Source organism: Macaca mulatta, chromosome 16, assembly GCF_049350105.2.
Source record: "Macaca mulatta isolate MMU2019108-1 chromosome 16, T2T-MMU8v2.0, whole genome shotgun sequence".
Taxonomy (NCBI): domain Eukaryota; kingdom Metazoa; phylum Chordata; class Mammalia; order Primates; family Cercopithecidae; genus Macaca; species Macaca mulatta.
The window spans coordinates 64,108,965-64,128,458 of record NC_133421.1 but is presented as its reverse complement, the minus strand read 5'-3'; the positions used below and the strand labels follow the sequence as shown (position 1 = coordinate 64,128,458).

The 19,494-nt window shown below is 47.3% G+C and overlaps 1 protein-coding gene and 1 long non-coding RNA gene across 11 annotated transcripts in view; one reads left to right on the top strand and one right to left on the bottom strand.

Moving 5' to 3' along the window:
- The window catches only part of IKZF3 (IKAROS family zinc finger 3), a 102,373-nt gene extending 86,222 nt beyond the window's left edge, over positions 1–16,151 (top strand). For 2 of the 10 annotated variants that reach the window (XR_013406651.1, XR_013406657.1), the window contains 2 exons: positions 7,017–8,228; positions 13,671–16,151. Coding sequence is in view for 1 of the 10 variants with exons in the window: in XM_001093342.5 (XP_001093342.1) it covers positions 7,017–7,720 (704 nt within the window). In the remaining 9 variants the exon portion in view is untranslated. Of the gene's footprint in view, positions 1–7,016; positions 8,582–9,663; positions 10,308–13,418 lie in introns of those variants that run through there. The other 8 variants (XR_013406650.1, XR_013406654.1, XR_013406652.1 and 5 more) reach the window with 6 other exon arrangements.
- On the bottom strand, positions 3,308–5,924 carry LOC144335658 (uncharacterized). Its single transcript, XR_013406706.1, has 3 exons — positions 5,787–5,924; positions 4,571–4,690; positions 3,308–4,455 (listed from the first exon to the last, which is right to left on the bottom strand). It is a non-coding gene; the product is annotated as an uncharacterized LOC144335658 (long non-coding RNA).
- Positions 16,152–19,494: the final 3,343 nt, after the last annotated feature.

Here is a 19,494-nt window from a genome sequence, read left to right as displayed (position 1 = left end):
CTAATGAGAAATTGCCTGCTTTGGTTAACAGCAACAGGAAGCAGTTTTAATACCTGTTTCTAAGAGAAAAAAAAGTATTTTTCCAACCCCTTCCCAAAGGCCTGATGTCCATAATCCTGTAAGCATTACAATGTCATAGTATTTTAGGGATATTAGGAACCACCAGTGAGGCTCTTCCATGGAAGGAAGGAGGATCAGAGAGGTGGAGTGACACAGCTGCAGGTGACAGAGTAGCGCCAGACCTCGGCCTATAAGGCACTGCAGTCCAGGCCCTTCCTTCCCCAGGAGGTGACCAAGAGCAGTGCATGTCATGTGGGGGGCTTTGGACAGCGAGGAGTCTGGTCATTGAAAGTTGGTGGGAGAGGCCAGGTGCAGTGGCTTACACCTGTAATTCCCCACTTTGGGAGGCCAAAGCAGGTGGATCACTTGAGGTCAGGAGTTCAAGACCAGCCTGGCCAATATGGTGAAACCCTGTCTCTACTAAAAATACATAAATTAGCCAGGTGTGGTGGTAGGTGCCTATAATCCCAGCTGTTTGGGAAGCTGAGGCACAAGAATCGCTTGAACCCAGGAGGCAGAAGTTGCAGTAAGCTAAGATCGCATCAGCCTGGGCAACAGAGCAAGACTCTGTTTCAAAAACAAACAAAAAAAATTGATAGAAAAAACCCCTTGAAGAAGGGCCATTGTTCTCCCTCAAGGGTGATCCTCTTTAGAAAAGAACAGTCTTCCCTGGTGACTCCATGAGAACAGATGACATCCACACAGCACTTCCCAGTGTCTCACAGAGGACAAGACTTCTGCAGCGACCAAATGTGGTCTCCAGCTCAGCTTTCCCCAGCGCCACCCCCACAGCTCTCTCTGTTCTTTCCTCCTTCCTGTTTCTTCTTGTTCTCTGGCTCCCCTCTGTTTTCCACCTCCTGCAAGAAGTGTTAGTTTCACTTAGGTTGAGATCAGAGCCATGATGATGATTGGATATTCCATTTTCCTGCCCTTTTTGTTCATTTGCTTTTGGATGTGTGCTGATAGTAAGAGTGAGGGAGAACACTTGTGGGAAATTATATGATGCAGCAGCAAACACATTTAAGTGACCTGAAGAACTTTAAGACTTAAAGCCTGAATCTTTCACCTTACCGCATCATGGTGATTATAAATACTGGATTTCTGTTATTTTTCTAAAGGTTCGATCATTTTGCCCACCTCTTCAAAAAACCTTTCAATGGCTGCCAATGGAATCAAATCCAAACCATTCAGTCAGGCCTTCTGAGCCCTCCACAATCCGTCTCCAACTTACCTCTTCTAATTTTATCATTTCAGTCAACCAGTCCTTTGCTTCAGCCACAGTGAACTCCTCCTCCCTCTTCTGTGTAATATCTCACTCCTGTCTGAATGCCCTCCCTCATGTCTGCCCTTAAAATACACATTGTAGGCCAGGCACAGTGGCTCATGGCTGTAATCCCAGAACTTTAGGAGACTAAGGCGGGAGGATCACTTGAGCTCAGGAGTTTGAGACCAGCCCAAGTAACATAGTGAAACTCTGTCTCTGCAAAAAAAAAAAAAAAAAAAAAAAAAAATCAAAAAATTAGCCAGGCATGGTGGCATGGGCCTGTGGTCCCAGCTACTTGGTGGGCTGAGGTGGGAGTATCGCTTGAGCTCAGGAGGTTGAGGCTGCAGTGAGCTGTGATCACGCCACTGCAATCCCACCTGGGCAACAGAGTGAGACCCTGTCTCAAAAAAAAAAAAAAAAAGCACACATTGTCCACATTCCCATACCCCTGTGTTCTCTCTCTGCTCCATCCTCCCTCTGCACTCCAGGAAAGTTTACTAGTCTGCTTCTTCTTATAGATATGACTGTCTCCACCACCGTCACTACCACCACCTCTGATTTCAAGGAGACTTTAAAGAATAGATGAATCTTTGCCCCATATTAAGTGTGGCATATTTGAGAAGTAGTTCAGTTTTCTCTTTCCACTCTCTTGGCTACTCTATGTTTTGTTCTAGCACATAGCATTAAGGATACTGATTTGTCATGAAATGGTGTAAATGCTGCATCTCCTCTGTTGGATTGCAATTTTGTTGTATTCCTCAAATCACCCAACATGGTGCTAAGCAAATAATGAGAATAGAGTGCTCACACATGCCTGGCACTGTTAAACACCTTATAGACATCATAACAACTCTGCGCAGCACATACTTCTTGAATGCATGTGCTGGTTCATGTGGAAAAAAGCAGTTGCTGCCACTAAGCCCCATTTCTCTCTGCTATGGGAACCGTTGCAGCAGAAAACTTAAAGTCACTGCTGCTGGTGGGGCTGTGCAGCCACGGGCAAGGTAGCAGCCATGTTAACAGCAGTTAACACTCAAACATATACTGGGATATGTGGGCTCTTGGATTACATCCTGGTTCTCTGTTCACCAACTGAGCAATCTTGGAAAGTGAATCAGCCTGTTTGTGCTTATGTTCTTCATCTAAGAGATGATAATTCGTACCTTAAAAGGTATCATACAAAAATTAGCCAGGCACATGCCTGTAGTCGCAGTTACTTGGGAGGCTGAGGCAGGAGAATCACTTGAACCCGGGAGACAGAGGTTGCAGTGAGTCGAGATTGCACCATTGCACTCCAGCCTGGGTGACAGAGCAAGACCCTGTCTCAAAAAAAAAAAAAGGTATCAACCCCTAACAGGCTGGTAAAATGAGACAGTATGCAAAGTATCTAGGATGGCAAGGTAGATACAGCAAGGGCTCAATAAATAGTACTTATCATTATTGGGATTATTGTATATAAGGCATAGTGCAAGGTACTGTGAAATATAAAGACCGGAAGTAAACATATTAGGGTGGTGGGTCTTCCCCCTCAACCCTGCAGACAGCGTTCTGAATCCACTTGTTCAGTTAAGGGCCCCTTTAGCTCTAGCCTGTGATTCTGTACTTCCAAGTTGGCACTTAGAAGCCAACAACCATATGTCCTCACCACATTGCATCAGTTCGGGTCAGGTGGTTTCTTAGTTTAGAGTTAATAAAGCCAAGATATGAGAGACTGACACCCTTAAAAGGAACCACAGGTAGGGAATGGCCCACCCAGGCAACCTTAGTTTCTAAACTTAGGACTTGCTGTTGCCGTGTGTATTTTTGTTGGAAGAAGACCTCTAATTCAGCCTGAAGCTGGTATCATGAATCATTCAAAGGCGTGGTGTGATTTTGACTAGAAGCTGGACCAGATGCTCTGTGCAGGTTTGGAAGCAGTTACACTTTTGTGGTTTGACTAACCTTTTTTATGAGTGTGTTACTAAAGAAACGTGAGCTGTTGGCTTTTCAATTACTGTAGTTTACCCTTTCTGAGTTTCATACACATTGAGTCATCGTGTCTACAGGTGACTGATAATCATCTGCACTGCTCAAGTTACCGTAACTCGGAGACGAGGGGATCTGATGATTGCAAGTTGCATGCACGTGAACATCTGAGGCTGCCCCGTCTCCTTAACAATGAACAATGGTCTGTGTTAACTACAGAATTTAGTCACGTATTTCCACTCATCCAGGGGTTTATTTTCCTCTTAATGTTTTGCCTTTTACAATTTTAGCACTCAGCTGTTTTCGGACATATGCTGCAGGTGGTATAGATTATGAAATTGCAGGCCTCGTTAAATAAAGCAAACCCTTGGGAGAAAGGATAAAATCAGAGTTTGCGATAGGCCTACCCCACCCAGAAACCTTCTGGAGCCTGTTAGGTGAAAAGAGAAGAAGTTTCTCAAGGACCCCTGGTATTTAGGGAGTTGAATAGAGACGGCCACACTGGAAAATAACCAATAACCTTAAAAAGGCCAAGAAACCGAAGTTCATCATTTCTGTGTCACATTCTAGGGAAGGAATGTCTGTGACCTTAGCTGGCTTTCATGTTCTCAGTCTTCCAGATGGCCTTGACCAAAGATATATCCAATCTGGAAACTGAAAATAAAAACCACTGATTGCTTTGGCCAAGGTCTACTCTGCTGTTGCTTCTCATTGAGTTTCCAAGACAGGGTGTTTTTCTTTGCATAATTTTTTTTGCTCTCAGGTATTTATCTGGAAACTATCAGGTTGGCCTTAAGGTCAGCTGCTTTCGGGGATGCAAAGACAAATTCATCTCATGGGAATAGATCTTTTAGCTGGTTCTTTTGGCTCCAATTTCTCACTGTTCTGGTCCGTCTTACACATTGCTGTTACGTTAACCACAGCCTGCCTTTCTCAAGGGCAGGTAGCCTTGGCTTTTTGTTCAGATTCACACCCTGCAGTGGGCCATTCAGAATGCCCACCATTCGGTCTTACCGTGCATTATCTTTTTTCAGTGTTTCCCCATTTTCAGTGTTTCCCCAAATGTAGGATGCAAATTGCCAGCAGGCACACGGGGCGCTTAAAACCTGGGTCCACACAGCAGGACAATTATTTTCTTTCCAGTTGTCTTTCAGTCTCACAGTATACTAAGGAGAAAAATTTAGACTTAATTTGATGCCAGTTGTCTTTAACACTAATCTCACACTTGGTAATCTCTGTTTCTAACAAAGGGGGAAGGGATCTTAGTCTCCAAGTACTCACAGTAGTATCCGATCAAAATTTAATGAAATGCTGTCTTTCATTGTCTTCATTTTTCATAGTTATCTTCTACTTGTGGAAAGTGATTCTGGTTTTCCGTTTATGTTAGTGATATAAAGTTTCCTTAAAAACCACATTTATTTTAGAAAAAAAAAAAGAAAGAAAATGTGAGCCAAATCAAACAAAGAAAAAAACCCAGGCATTTACCAAGTGTTTTCCATGTGGCAGACCCTGTTCTAAGTGCTTTCCAGTGACCCTGTGAGGTACATACGATTATCTTCACTTTACATGAGGACATGGAACACAGACAGGTTAAGTGATTTGCCCAGGGTCACACAACTGGTGACCAATGGAGCCAGCATCAAACCCAGCCCATCTGACAGCAGAGTTTGTTCTCTCAACCACCACACTGCCCTGGTGTGTGGATATTGCAGAATGTGAAGGAAGAGCGAAGCCTGAGAAATACTGTACTTCATACTTCTTGATCGCGTTTCAGCCAGACTCGCTTACTGCACGTCCTGTGTAGTCCCACCTCTCTGCCTTCATTCCCGCACTCCCCCTCAACTAGGATGCCCTCTCCCCCTTCTCTGAAAATCTAAATTCTTCCAGTTCATCAAGACCCTTCTCAAAATTTAGATTTTCCAAGAATGTTTTCCCTTCCCCAAGTACTTCTGAAGTTTCTGCATTCCCTTAATGCCTAAATACAATTTATACCAAATTGTCTTGCCTGTGCCTGTATGTTACCTTATTATTCTTTTTACAGAACACATGTTACTTCCCTGCCTAAATGCCTCAAATGTGAACATTTAGAATAAAAAGACCTCCATAGAGCAAAGCAGTCCTTTTACAACTTTTTTTTTTTTTTTTTTTTTTTTGAGACAAGATCTCACCCTGCCACCCAGGCTGGAGAGCAATGGCATGATCTCGGCTCATTGCAACCTCCACCTCCCAGGCTCAGGTGATCCTCCCACCTCAGCCTCCTGAGTAGCTGGGACTACAGGTGCTTGGCTAATTTTTGTACTTTTTTGTAGAGACGGGGTTTCTCCATGTTGCCCGGGCTGGTCTCAAACTCCTGGGCTCAAGTCATCCTCCCTCCCTGGCCTCCCAAAGTACTAGGATTACAGGCCTGAGCCACCGCACCCGGCCAACTTTTAACTTATATTTTTTCTCCAGTCCCATATGTATAGGTCTTATCTTTTATCCACTAGGTTAGAGATACCTCAAGAATAGGAACTGGTTCTTCCAATCCTTTTGTTTTCTCCTGTTTTTTTTTTTTTCTTCTTTTTTTATTCTTCTTCGTCTTTATTTTCATTGCTGAATCCTTTACCATATGGCAGTGACACATTTTGGAATCTCAACATGCCTAGGAAACATTACAGAAGGATATGGTTTAGCAAATCTCTCCAGAATCCAAGCTAACAGAATGGAGAGGCTCAACAGTGACCTCAGCCTCACCTCCAGCACTCGGCTCTCCTTCCTTGCTTTCTGTCCCCTCTCCCCACCACTTACCACTGAGCACATCTGCCCTCACTGCAGCCCCCATCCCTGCCTTCCCTGTGACCAGAGAGCCTCTGTTTTCTAACACACAACACCCACACACCCCAAAGGTGGCTAAACTCTGTTTTCAAAACTTCTCAGCAGTTTGACATGAGAAATAGGAGAGGGTGACCACAAGTATATTTTTTCAGTTAAGTGTGAGATAGGCCCTAATGATCACATGTGTATCAGAGATATACTTGCCAAGCAAAGGAAGAGAAACACACTTTAGGAAAGGGACAAAGACCATGATCTCTTCTCAAGAAAACTTTTCTCAAACTTTCTACATTTGAAGCTCTTTCACTTCAGTCTCAGTCAGCCAGGACTGGTGAGTTTGGGGAGTAGCCAGCTGGAGTCTGGGGAGCTATTTTCTCTATCTCTGTAGCTATTTAAAAAGCTGCCGAGGTGAGGGACCGAGTGTCCCCACTCTTTGCAGCACTTCCGTCCCCCTGGCTACCTAATATTCCTGGCAGAAAATAACAAGCAAAAGCAAAATAAGAGTTGGGAGTTGACTGTGTCTTAAGAGATCGTGAACTATAGCAGAAGCCCCAGGCTCCCATGGGCTGGTAGCTCCCTTGTCCCTCTAGCCCCATCCTAGCGTCCTGCTTCTTTCCCTCCTTTCTTGAGGGCTCCCCTCTGACATGCACAGTGGGCATACCTTACCATGTGGCCTTCACTGAACCACATCTCTGCCCCTCCCTTCTGCCTGCTGGCTTTATTTTAACCATCCAAACATGTTGCTGCCAACCAGTGTCCCCTGAGATAGCACAATGGGAAACCATTCTGCCAGACTTGGTCTTCTTGAGCAGCAGGCAGCTTAACTTTTCTCCCTTTCTGAGGTCTCTAGAAAATATTTACAAACTCTCTGCCTTGACAGTGTTCCCTTTGTAACCCTTTCTGTCACTTGTTCCAGGTGAGAAGCGCCACTGCTTTGATGTCAACTATAATTCGAGTTACATGTATGAGAAAGAGAGTGAGCTCATACAGACCCGCATGATGGACCAAGCCATCAATAATGCCATCAGCTATCTCGGCGCTGAAGCCCTGCGCCCCTTGGTCCAGACACCGCCCGCTCCCACCTCGGAGATGGTTCCAGTTATCAGCAGCATGTATCCCATAGCCCTCACCCGGGCTGAGATGCCAAACGGTGCCCCTCAGGAGCTGGAAAAGAAAAGCATCCACCTTCCAGAGAAGAGCGTGCCTTCTGAGAGAGGCCTCTCTCCCAACAATAGTGGCCACGACTCTACGGACACTGACAGCAACCATGAAGAACGCCAGAATCACATATATCAGCAAAATCACATGGTCCTGCCTCGGGCCCGCAATGGGATGCCACTTCTGAAGGAGGTTCCCCGCTCTTACGAACTCCTCAAGCCCCCGCCCGTCTGCCCAAGAGACTCCATCAAAGTGATCAACAAGGAAGGGGAGGTGATGGATGTGTATCGGTGTGACCACTGCCGTGTCCTCTTCCTGGACTATGTGATGTTCACAATTCACATGGGCTGCCACGGCTTCCGTGACCCTTTCGAGTGTAATATGTGTGGATATCGAAGCCATGATCGGTATGAGTTCTCGTCTCACATAGCCAGAGGAGAACACAGAGCCCTGCTGAAGTGATTATCTGGTCTCAGGGATTGCCCCTAAGTATTCAGCATCGTTTCTAAAAACCAATGACCTCGCCTAACAGATTGCTCTCAAAACATACTCAGTTCCAAACTTGTTTTCATACCATTTTTAGCTGTGTTCACACGGGTAGCCAGAGAAACACTGTCTTCCTTCAGAAATTATTCGCAGATCTAGCATATTATTACTTTTGTGAAACCTTTGTTTTCCCATCAAGGACTTGAATTTTATGGAATTTAAAAGCCAAAAAGGTATTTGGTAATCATTATCTTCTACAGCAATGGAATGAGTGGTCCTGGAGATGTGCTACATGAGACATTCTTTCTGAGATATATCAACCATATGTGGAAAAGCCTTTCGGTCATACGTGCAAATCCACAAAGAGGAAGAGCTGACCAGCTGACCTTGCTGGGAAGCTTCACCCTTCTGCACTTCACAGGCTGAAGGGTTATGATCTAATCTCCCTAATCCAAATGACAGTCTAAGAGTAAGTAAAAGAACAGCCATAAAATAAGTATCTGTTAGGAGTAACTGAAGACCCCATTCTCCAAGCATCAGATCCATTTCCTATCACAACATTGTTTTAAAATGTCATCTGATGGCACTTCTGCTTCTATCCTTTACCCTCCCATATCCAGTGAAAAGTTGAGCTGCTTTGGGCCAAACCAATTGTCTATAGGAGAAAATCTATGCCAGAAGAACTGATGGTTTTAAATATAGACCATCACCGAAACTCCAGAAATTTGTCCACTGTGGATGATGACATCGCTTTCCTTTGGTCAAGGTTGGCAGAGCAAGGTTATAAAGGGGGAAATGGTTTGGCAGCACCAACAGAAAACAACCAACCAAAAAACAGCTACCTAAAACTTCTTCAAAGAGTTCATGGAGAATTGGTGATGCAGACCCAAAACAAATTTGCCAATGATTTTTTTCCACACACACACAAAAAAAATCCAAAAAGTATGGCTTAGCCTCCCCCTCCCCACAGGAGAGGAATTGGAGATAGATGCCACGTGTGTTTAGATTGGAGCTGAACTCCGAGATGGGGTGAGGAGGTATACCTCTATTGGCATCACCAATTCTCCATGAACTCCATGATCATCTCCTTGATCAGACAGGCTTCGGCCCTTTTTTTCCCATTTATAATGGAATTGCTGTATTCCATGAAAATTCCTGAAAGTCTGATCACGGTTCTGCAGATGTATAAGTCATCCTTGTCACTCATAATGTGTACATACTATCAGGAGGAGTGCTGTTATCATTGTAAAATTAGCATTGGAATAGGAGGTCACAAAATCTGTTTGCTAATTAGCTATGTGACTTTGGGTAAATCATTTAACTTTTTTTTTTTTTTTTTTTTTTTTTTTTTTTTTGAGACAGGATCTCACTCTGTTACCCAGGCTGGAGTGCAGTGGTGCAATCATGGCTCACTGCAGCCTCAACCTCCCCAGGCTCAGGTGATCCTCCCACCTCAGCCTCCTGAGTACTGGGAAAACAGGTGCACACCACCATGTCTGGCTAAATGTTGTTCTTTTTGTAGAGACAGGATCTCACTATGTTGCCCATGCTGGTCTTGAACTCCTGGGCTCAAGCAATCAGCCCACCTCAGCCTCCTAAAGTGCTGGGATTACAGGTGTGAACCACCACACCCGTCCTCATTTAACTCTTAAAACTCAGTTTCTGGCTGGGCTCGGTGGCTCACACCTGTAATCCCAACACTTTGGGAGACCGAGGCAGGCGCATCATTTGAGGTCAGGAGTTCGAGAGCAGCCTGGCCCACGTGGTGAAACCCTGCCTCTACTAAAAATACAAAAATTAGCTGGGCAGTAATAGCACATGCCTGTAACCCCAGCTACTCGGGAGGCTGACGCAGGATAATCTCTTGAGCCTGGGAGGCGGAGGTTGCGGTGAGCAGAGATCGCACAACTGCACTCCAGCCTGGGCGACACAGTGAGACCATGTCTCAAACAAAACAAAACAAAACAAAACAAAACAAAACAGAGACCAAAAAAACCTCAGTTTCTTCATCCATAAAATAGGAATTGGACTTAAACGTTCTCTTAGGTCCCTTCTAGCTTTAATTCTGATGTGATTATGCAGTAACCACAAGTTATTTTTTAAACCTCCTAATGTATGGATATTAAGCAGAGGAGTATTTATATGAATACACGTTTCACATTCCTTTGGTATGAAAATGGTGTGTTAAGTTTTTCCTTTAACTACTGAGTTGTGAATGTGAAGAAGGTGGTGGAGAGGAACAAAAAACAGAAAGGTATTTTGATCTTGCCCCAAAGCGTACACACAAATTGGCACATGCAGCTGTTTGCCAAAGCCTTTTTTTTTTTTTTTTTTTCCTTTTTAAGAAATTATGTTAGAGAAAATAAATTCTGCTTCCAGGGACAACTTCATGGAGCCTATTTACAAATTAAGAGTCAGCTTTGTGAACATTTCTACCAGAGCCAAGAATCCCAAATTCCTGGTAGATTAGCGTTTTATTTCTAAAGGGCTTATGCATTCGGCTCCAACTCAACTCATCTATGTGCTGCCAGTAATTAAAATGTTCCACCTCAGACTGCACAAATGGCTTATCCTTCTTTGTGGCATGGCGTCTGTCTCAGGAAAAAAGGTTTTATGAAATTCCATGGCAACAGTCCCAACATGTTTGAGACTTCAGCTAAAGGAATGGATGTATTTTGGTGTGTAGTCTTCAGTATATCACCGTATTTCCGTAATACTAGACTCCAAGCTATGCCAGATTGCTTATTCCCTTTGTGAAAGAGAAGTTGCTCATTATGTTCTTGAAATATCACACATCGTGTTGGTTCTTCAAGGGACAAGAGAAAGAGAATTTGGAAGCAGGGATTAGTAGAAGAGAAAACAAGGGAAAGGAAGCTTTTCCACTAGATTACTGTTCAAGTCTTTGCAGAGGAGACCAACTTTTTTTGTTTTGTTTTGAGACAGAGTCTCACTCTTATCCAGGCTGGAGTGCAGTGACACCATCTCGGCTCACTGCAACCTCTGCCTCCCAGGTTCAAGCAATTCTCCTGCCTCAGCATCCCAAGTAGCTAGGATTACAGGTGCCCACCACCACGTCCGGCTAATTTTTGTATTTTTAGTAGAGACGGAGTTTCACCATGTTGGCCAGGCCAGTCTCGAACTCCTGACCTCAGGTGATCTGCTCGCCTCGGCCTCCCAAAGTGCTGGGATTACAGGCGTGAGCCATTGTGCCCAGCCTGAGACCACCTTTTGCATCTCAAGATTGTGAAACCGAGGCCCATTCCACCAGCCTGGGGACTCTTTTTATAGATATGATCCTCCTTTTTCCTGTGACTAATTAATTTGCTGCATGATTTCTGTTCTTCTGAGTTTAGTTTTCTGAGTAAGGTGACCACTCACAAAGGCACTTTTTTTGTGGCATTCTGAGCCTAGATTGGGGCCCATCAATTCCAGAAAAAAATCTATGTGTGGAAACTCTGCATCCTTAAGCCTTGAAGTTGAACCAGATATGCAGTGGTTATCATCACACAGATAAACGCTTCCTTCTGTACATACCCCTTATGCTGTACTAATTAACCAACCCCTTGCCGGGGCTGGGGGAGTGAGGGTGAAGGAGAATCTTAGCAGAAGGGCAGAGTCAGGAATTGCATCTGCCACTGCTGGGCACTGAAGCCCTGGACCAGCTTCAGGCAGTACCTGTACTTTCTCATGCAGACTCCCGCTGAACACAAGCCTTGTAGACCCCTCTCCTTCATTTCCCACCAGCCTCTTATCAGGCAGGCCTTCCACCATACACCCAGGAGGCCATGGTCTGAGGAACAACCAAACCCATGCAAAGGGCCAGGTGTGGTGGCTCACGCCTGTTAATCCCAGCACTTTGGGAGGCTGAGGCAGGCAGATCACCTGAGGTTGAGAGTTCGAGACCAGCCTTACCAACATGGAGAAACCCCATCTCTACTAAAAATACAAAATTAGCCAGGTGTGGTGGCGCATGCCTGTAATCCTAGCTACTCGGGAGGTTGAGGCAGGAGAATCACTTGAACTGGGGAGGTGGAGGTTGCAGTGAGTCAAGATGGCACCACTGCACTCCAGCCTGGGCAACAAGAGTGAAACTCTGTCTAAAACAAAAACAAACAAACAAACAAAAACCCATGCAAACTTTCCTTGCAGCCAACGTGACAGAACTGGGCTGACGGTGGAAAAGAAACAGAACCAGTGCTCCAAGAGTTTTTAAATCTATTTTTATATTTTGTGTATATATATATTCTTAGAGGACCAGGGTCTCACTATGTTGCCTAGGCCAGACTCAAACTCCTGTGCTCAAGCAATCCTCCTGCCTCAGCCTCCCAAGTAGCTGGGATTACAGGCATGCACAAACAGTGCCCAGCTCTCCAAATGTTTTCTGCCACTAGCTGAAGTGTTGCATCGGTACTTCCTACGGAGAGACAACTAAATAGAAATGTCTCTCCCGTGAGTCCCCACCACGACCACCAGAAAAAAAAAAAAAAATGAACTCATCAGTCTTTAGTTTCCTCAAGTTATTCTCCCAAAAAGACATTCGCCCTGGCACAGATAAGCCAGCTAATCTTTTTTTTTTTTTTTTGAGACAGAGTCTCGCTCTGTCATCCAGGCTGGAGTGCAGTGGCGCGATCTCGGCTCACTGCAAGCTCCGCCTCCCGGGTTCACGCCATTCTCCTGCCTCAGCCTCCCGAGTAGCTGGGACTACAGGCACCCGCCACCACGCCCAGCTAATTTTTTTGTATATTTAGTAGAGACGGGGTTTCACCGTGTTAGCCAGATGGTCTCGATCTCCTGACTTTGTGATCCACCCGTCTCGGCCTCCCACAGTGCTGGGATTACAGGCGGGAGCCCCCGCGCCCAGCCTAGCCAGCTAATCTTATGCTTTGTGACCCATTCTGAGCTGTTCCTGACACAGCTTCTGACTTTGTCAGTGACCAAATTTCTCACCTTTTAAATGCAGTGCTTAACATTTTGTTAGGCCCATACTCAAAATGGTCCAGATATAAAATGGCCTCAGATTTTGACCTCCTAGGCTCAAACAATCCTCCCACCTCAGCCTCCCAAGTAGCTGGGACTATAGGCACACCACCATGCACAGCTAATTTTTTTGTGTTTTTTTTTGTTTTTTTTTTTTTTTTTTGCAGAGATGGCTTTCGCCATACTGCCCAGGCTAGTCTCAAAATCCTGGGCTCAAGCAATCTGCCCACCTCAGCCTCCCAAAGTACTGGGATTACAGGCAAGAGCCACTGCGCCCAGCCACAACCTCAGATTTCTTCGGCAAACAGAAATGTTTAAAAACACAAAACCTTGCTCAATTGAAACACTGTGTCACTATCAAATCTCATATCCACATAAAGTTTTTCTTTTTGGCTTTGTTTTGTGGGAAACAGATAGAACATAAAGTTTTTCCAGGTAGCATCTGTATCACTAGTATTCTCCTATTTCCTGCCCCACCCCCACCTCCCCAACCCTTACTGAACGTGAGGTTTAGAATGTTTTAAGGAGGGCCGGGTGCGGTGGCTCACGCCTGTAATCCCAGCACTTTGGGAGGCCAAAGCAGGCGGATCACCTGAGTTTGGGAGTTCGAGACCAGCCTGACCAACATGGAGAAACCCCGTCTCTACTAAAAAATACAAAATTAGCCGGGCGTGGTGGTGCATGCCTGTAATCCCAGCTACTTAGGAGGCTGAGGCAGGAGAATCACTTGAACCCGGGAGGCAGAGGTTGTGGTGAGCCGAGATTGCGCCATTGCACTCCAGCCTGGGTGACAGAGCGAGACTCCATCTCGGAAAAAAAATACAAAAATTAGCTGGGTGTGGTGGTGCACACCTGTAATCCCAGCTACTCGGGAGGCTGAGGCAGGAGAATTGCTTGAACCTGGGAGGCACAGGTTGCAGTGAGACGAGATTGCACCATTGCACTCCAGCCTGGACAACAGAGTGAGACTCCATCTCAAAAAAAAAAAAAAAAAAAAAAAGCAGTACTGTTACATATAATCCCAAGTGATAAGACCACAATGGAAATGTTTCTTTTAAGCCCTCACTTTAAAGTGTACCCCACTGAGAGGAGGTATGTTGGACTCTAGCAGAGGTTTGGAAACTCTGGGACACTCAAGATTTGTGAAAGAGCTTGACTATCTGAGGACTCAAAGACTCAGCTTTGGGACTTGTGAGCTCAAGAAAAGAAAAAGGAGCGGTGAAACTTTGTCCTAAAAGTTAGCACCAGGAACAGAAGAAAAAAAAAGCGATATATAGCGATACCTCATCTTTTAGAGAATTGGAAGCTATTTTTGTGTTCACACAGAAAGTATGTTCAAAAAACCTCTATATCCAGAGTTCAGACAAGGAGAATGATTTGAGATATAAGTGCCAATAAAGGAGGACAATTTTGATCTGAAACCAGCAGCGGGACCTGGGCCACCTCAGGAAAAGGACTGTTCTCCAAGGCAGCACAACTGAGTGGTTCTGAGAATGAGCCCAGGGTTCGGGACTCCTGACCCTTTAGGACCATGGACACAGAAGAGCCTGAAGGAGAGTTGTGGGCTTAAAACTTCTGAGGTTTATAAAGTAACACAAGACTGTGCCTCTCCCTTGCTCCAGCTGTAGATAGTCTTTGCCCCACCATGGTCATGAAGATACACAGGTTTTTGCACTTTGAATAAATTGGACACAAGTTTCCTCTTTTTTTTTTCCTTTTGAGACGAAGTCTCGCTCTGTTTCCCCAGGCTGAGTGCAGTGGTGCAATCATGGCTCACTTGCAGCCTCAACCTCTTGGGCTCAAGCAACAAGCAGAGCGATCCTCCCGTCTCAGCCTCCCAACTAGCTGAGACTACAGGCATGGGCCACCACACCCAGCTAATTTTTGGACTTTTTGTAGAGACAGAGTCTCACCATGTTGCCCAGGCTGGTCCTGAACTCCTGGGCTCAAGTAATCTGCCCACCTCAGCCTCCCAAAGTGTTGGGGTTACAGGCGTGAGGCACTGCGGCCGGCCTGAATTTCTTCTTAATACTGTATCACAATAGTGGGCTGTCTTATGTGTGGATATCGATTGAGCTATTTGAAATAGGAATGTTGATGGGTGTATTAAATTTTTGTAAGGATATAACAATATCTACCTTCCAAGGATGTTGTGAGGTTTTCCATAATTTTGTATATGAGCTAATGTTACCATTGAGGGGTGGTGTGGATTATGTTGGATGGTTGTACATTTTCAGTGGAAAATGTACTGTGTCATAAATGTAAAGACATGAAAAATATCCCAAGACCATACTAGATCATAATAGTAATTCCTTTACAAATGAATTATGGAGGTAACTGATCTCTAACACAGTTTCCTTCATGTTGTTTTAATGCACAAGGGCAGAGGATCTACTGACCCTTGGAACCAACCTAAGCTAACTACGTGCTGTAGACACTTCATGGTGTCGCACCCAGGAAAGTCAAAGCGCTTTGCTCCCTCACTGTCTATGAGTCCTCAACCATTAGTACCCCACCCCCTGCCACTTCATGAGTTTCTTCAAATGCTTCTCACTGTTCATCTCTCCATGGACCCTACTCCAGAAAGCCTGGAGACGAGACCCAAGATTCCACCCAGCTTCCCCAAGCCCTTGCCACACATCTGTGAGTCTATCTCACGCTCTGTAAGTGCTGCTTTGCTTCTTCCTCCCTTGAAAAGACTGAGAACACACATTTTAACATGTTAGGAAAATGGCGCAGCCTTAAAAATGACTGATCCCACCACCAGTGACTCATGTACACTCCAGGCTAGCAGACAAGGCCCTTTTCGGTGGGCCTGCTTCTGTGGGTTCACAGAAACCAAATTACTGTGGGTTGCAAAGAATTAGCAGGTCATTTACAAAGCAGACATCCCTTCACCCAGACTGTGGTTTTGCATGCTCAGGTTCTCAGTCTATGAGCTTTGGTGCAGGATCATTTTGGCTTCTGGAAAAAACATAGCTTATTTTAAATTTCTGGTTGCCAAAGCCACCACACATGTGGTCTGTGGATGACCATTGTCTGCAGAATGACGAGGAAGGAACAGAATGTGGTTTGGGGCTCAGGGTGGCCTTCCCACTGGGAGGGAAGGCGGGAGGGAACCCTTGCCCTGGGTTTTGACACAGCCTGTGCTCACAGCCTCTCCTCTCATCTGCATTTCTCAGAAATGCCCTCCCTGCCCAGTGGTGACTTTCCCTCGTCACTCCTATGGAGTTCTACCCAGAGCCCAGCCATGTGTGGCACTGTGAAGTCTACTCCTCTGTAAAGACGGTTTAAAGAAAGTCAGCTTCTGAAATGTAGCAATGCTAGCCCTTGCCAGAATCCTGTAAGAAGTAGCCCTGCTGATAGTTTTCTAGGTTTATCATGTTTGATTTTTACACTGAAAAATAAAAAAATCCTGGTATGTTTGAAATTAGTCCTTGTGCATCCTTATCATTTGTAGCTGCTAGTGTCAGGATGTAGAAGGGTTTCATCCCACCCCAAGGAATACTTTCTTAATTTCGCCCCTATATTTCTTAAAGTCCAGTTATCAAGAAAAATGAATTATCACTGAAATCAAGGTTCTCACCTGACGCCTTGCTGAGCCTACCACTGTGATCCTGCTGCTGGCCCCTGTACCCACATGATAGGGTTCCTGGTTCCACTGGTCCTTAGTTCACTAAGGAAACTGGAAGAGGTTGGGGACCTGGACTTAGCACGATCAGCACATTCAGCACAGTGCACCCCTATTCCAAGTCACTGCTCTGCCTTCCTCCCTCAACAGAGGTTCTTCTTAAAATATAGTCAAGTTCTGACTTTTTCATGTGTCGGGGCTCATTGACATCCACATTGGGAAACTGGAGTTGCAGTCCTTAAACTCCACCATATTTAACTAGTTTTTAGATACTTGGAGACCCAAACCGAAGGTGTTAGGGGGAAAAGTCCTAAGAGAATGGCATAGGGATGGGGCTGCTTTCTGCCCATCGTGATTGTGTTCTCTCTTAGAAAACATTAGAGAAGGTAGAGAGAGAGTCTGGCCTTTGCTCAGCCTCATCTAAAGCACCCTCCATTTTCCCTCTTCTGTGGAAGAGGCATGAAGAAGATGGTCTGAAGTTTTAAGACTAACAAATGTGGGGCCAGGCTGGCACCAGCGTCCTCTGGCTCCAAGTTCAGCACCATCTCCCTCCCATCAGTACCCCAAAATGTCCGAACTGGTTGAGGGTCTCCTACTGGAGTCTTGCTCAAGCTGAGGAGGAGAAAGGAATGGCATGGCACCCTGCCTTTGCATTTTAGCACTGAATACATTCAAAAACGGCCCCTCAGTAGCTGGTTTTCAGCCCTGGAGAGAAGATTATATGGCCTTCTCCATCCTCAATCCCTTCCCAAAGCAGAAGCAGCTCAGGCAGAAGAGAGGGAGACAGGGAGACCCTGACCCCCTTTGCCAGCAAACAGTGACTGGAGACTCAAGCCGGCGTTGGGGTTGAATGGACTCCCGGGCTGAGAAGAGTTTTCCTTCCTGATTCTTGGTAGGTAATTCGATGCCCTAGAGGGTGGTGGACCTGGCAGTGGAGGCCACCCCACACCTGCACCCTCCTCCCCCTCCTCCATCACTCAAAACCCAGGAACATTCACTTAGGCTGCTGTGCCCAAGCCTCCACCTGCAGGCAACTGCCACCCGAGGGCAGGCAGGGGGAAAGGACCTAGCTCCTTGCCCTCATATCCTGTCCCTCAGAATCCAGGGTCTGAGGAAGAGTGGAGGTGACAGCTCCAGGAAGACCAGAAACACTGGCCCAAGGGATGGTGGAGGGGTGCATTCGGCCCAGGCCACAGTTTGGGCTGTGGAGCATTCCCGGATCAGACGGTTGTTTGCATAAAAGCCAAAAGCCACTGCACCTGGGGTGGGGAGGCCCTCTGGGGAGGTGCTCCCTGGCTTGGGGGAGAGGGGGGAAGGAAGGTGTCATGGAAAGTCCCTGAAGGACACGGGGTGTTGAATTTGCTGTGGTTTTGTTTTTAACTCTGTCTTGACCTGTGAAGTAGGCAGCTGCCTCCCTTCCCCCCAAATAACAGACCTTCCCCCAGAATAACACACACATACCCAAGGAAAGGGCTGCAGTGGAAAGGCCTGCGGGTGATGGCAGCTGCCCCCCTTCCCCAGGAGTGAGGGGGCAGGAAGCCCCAGAACAGCTTTTCCCATCACCTTGCCTCTCCACCCCAGTCCCCTGGCCCCCTGGCCCAGAAGAGCTGCCTAGGCAAATAAACCACAGCACTGGGGGTGGTGGTGGATGGGAACTAGGGGGGCGATGCCACCTCCTCCCCCAGGCTTGTCCTTCCACCGCCCAATCCCCATCCCACCCCCACTGGAATTGCATTCTCAGTGTCTCCCTGAGAATGTCTCACTCACAGACCTCAGCTGCCCCGCTAGACTCCTGGGGAGCTGTGTGTCTCTTTGCGTGTGAGTGTCTGTCTCCATCTGCGCCTGTCTCTCTCTCTGCATGTCTGTCTGTGTTTGTGTCTGTCTGCCTGTGTGTCTGTGTGTGCGTGCACATGTCTCGTGTGTGTGTGTGTGTGTGTGTGTTTGTGTGTGTTGGGGAAAAGCAGGCAGAGTCAGTGAATCCAGCAAAGCTCTGAAGTCCCAAGCAAAAGACAGTCGCAGACTCCCGCGAGTATTTGGAGTCTGGTTCCAATCCCAGCGCTCTCCCTCTCGGCATGAGCCCAGACACTTGACTTTCCCTTCTGGGCGTTGATTTTCCCCAGAGTCAGGGATCTCTGAAGGGCCTTCCAGCTGGTACTCCTAAGACTGGCCTCAACCTCACTGAACCAGCCGGGCTCTAGGTCTTCCCTCTCCCTCCTCTCCTCACTGGGCGCTGGAGCTAGAGTAACAGTGGCCCGGCCCGTGATTCTCTCTCTCGAGGCCATTTTCCTAACTGCTCTATCAAATTCCAATCCTGGGCCCCAGGGGTAGGGGACAGGGTCCCCTCACCTGTGGAATTGTAGGAGGCTCGGAATATGCGCGCTGAGGCTGGGTCTGAACCCTTGGTCCCTGCCCTTTCTCAGGTTCTCCTCTTAATTCTGCGTGGACCCAGACCCCAGATTCCCGGCTGGGGTGCCTGGGAGAGGAAAGCGAGGCTGGCGGAGAGGGGGCAGGGGTGCGGCGCGCGGTGGGAGTGAGGGGGGTGTGAGGGGAGGGGCAGCTGCACTTCTGAGAAACAGCTCGGCGTCTCAGCAGCCCGCAGCCTAACCCCCTGCCTGCGGCTTCACAGCTCCCTCCTACCGCCGCCCACGCCGCTCGGGGCCTCTCCGGGGGTCGGCAGCCCCGGCGGAGGCGGTGGCTGCTGGGGAAGAGCGGCAGCTCGGGGGACAGCAAAGTGGAACCCATGGGGGGTGGGAGTGGACATGGAAGAAAGTGTGGGTCGCGTGACACCCCGGGAGTAAAAGGCCTCCCCTCATCGGGGTCCCGAGCGCCGGATCTCGGCATGCCCGCGTGTCCCCCCGCCGCCCCCACGCTGTCCCATCGCAGCCCGAGGGGGATCCAGAAGTGAAACTGCCCGGGTCACAGCCCAGCGCCGCTACTGCACCCCGCCCCGCCCTTCCGGGCACTGCCGTGGCGCAGGATCTCCCGGCGCTCGGGCGCCTGCGGGGAGGAAATGGGGGAGGGGCAGGGGAAGTGCCCCGCGGGCATCTGCAGCGCGCGGCTGCTCTCCTCGGGGGTGCCCGCGCGTAACCGGGGTGGGAACCTGGAGAGACCCAAGCCCGGGAGGCCAGGCTGCGGCGCCCGC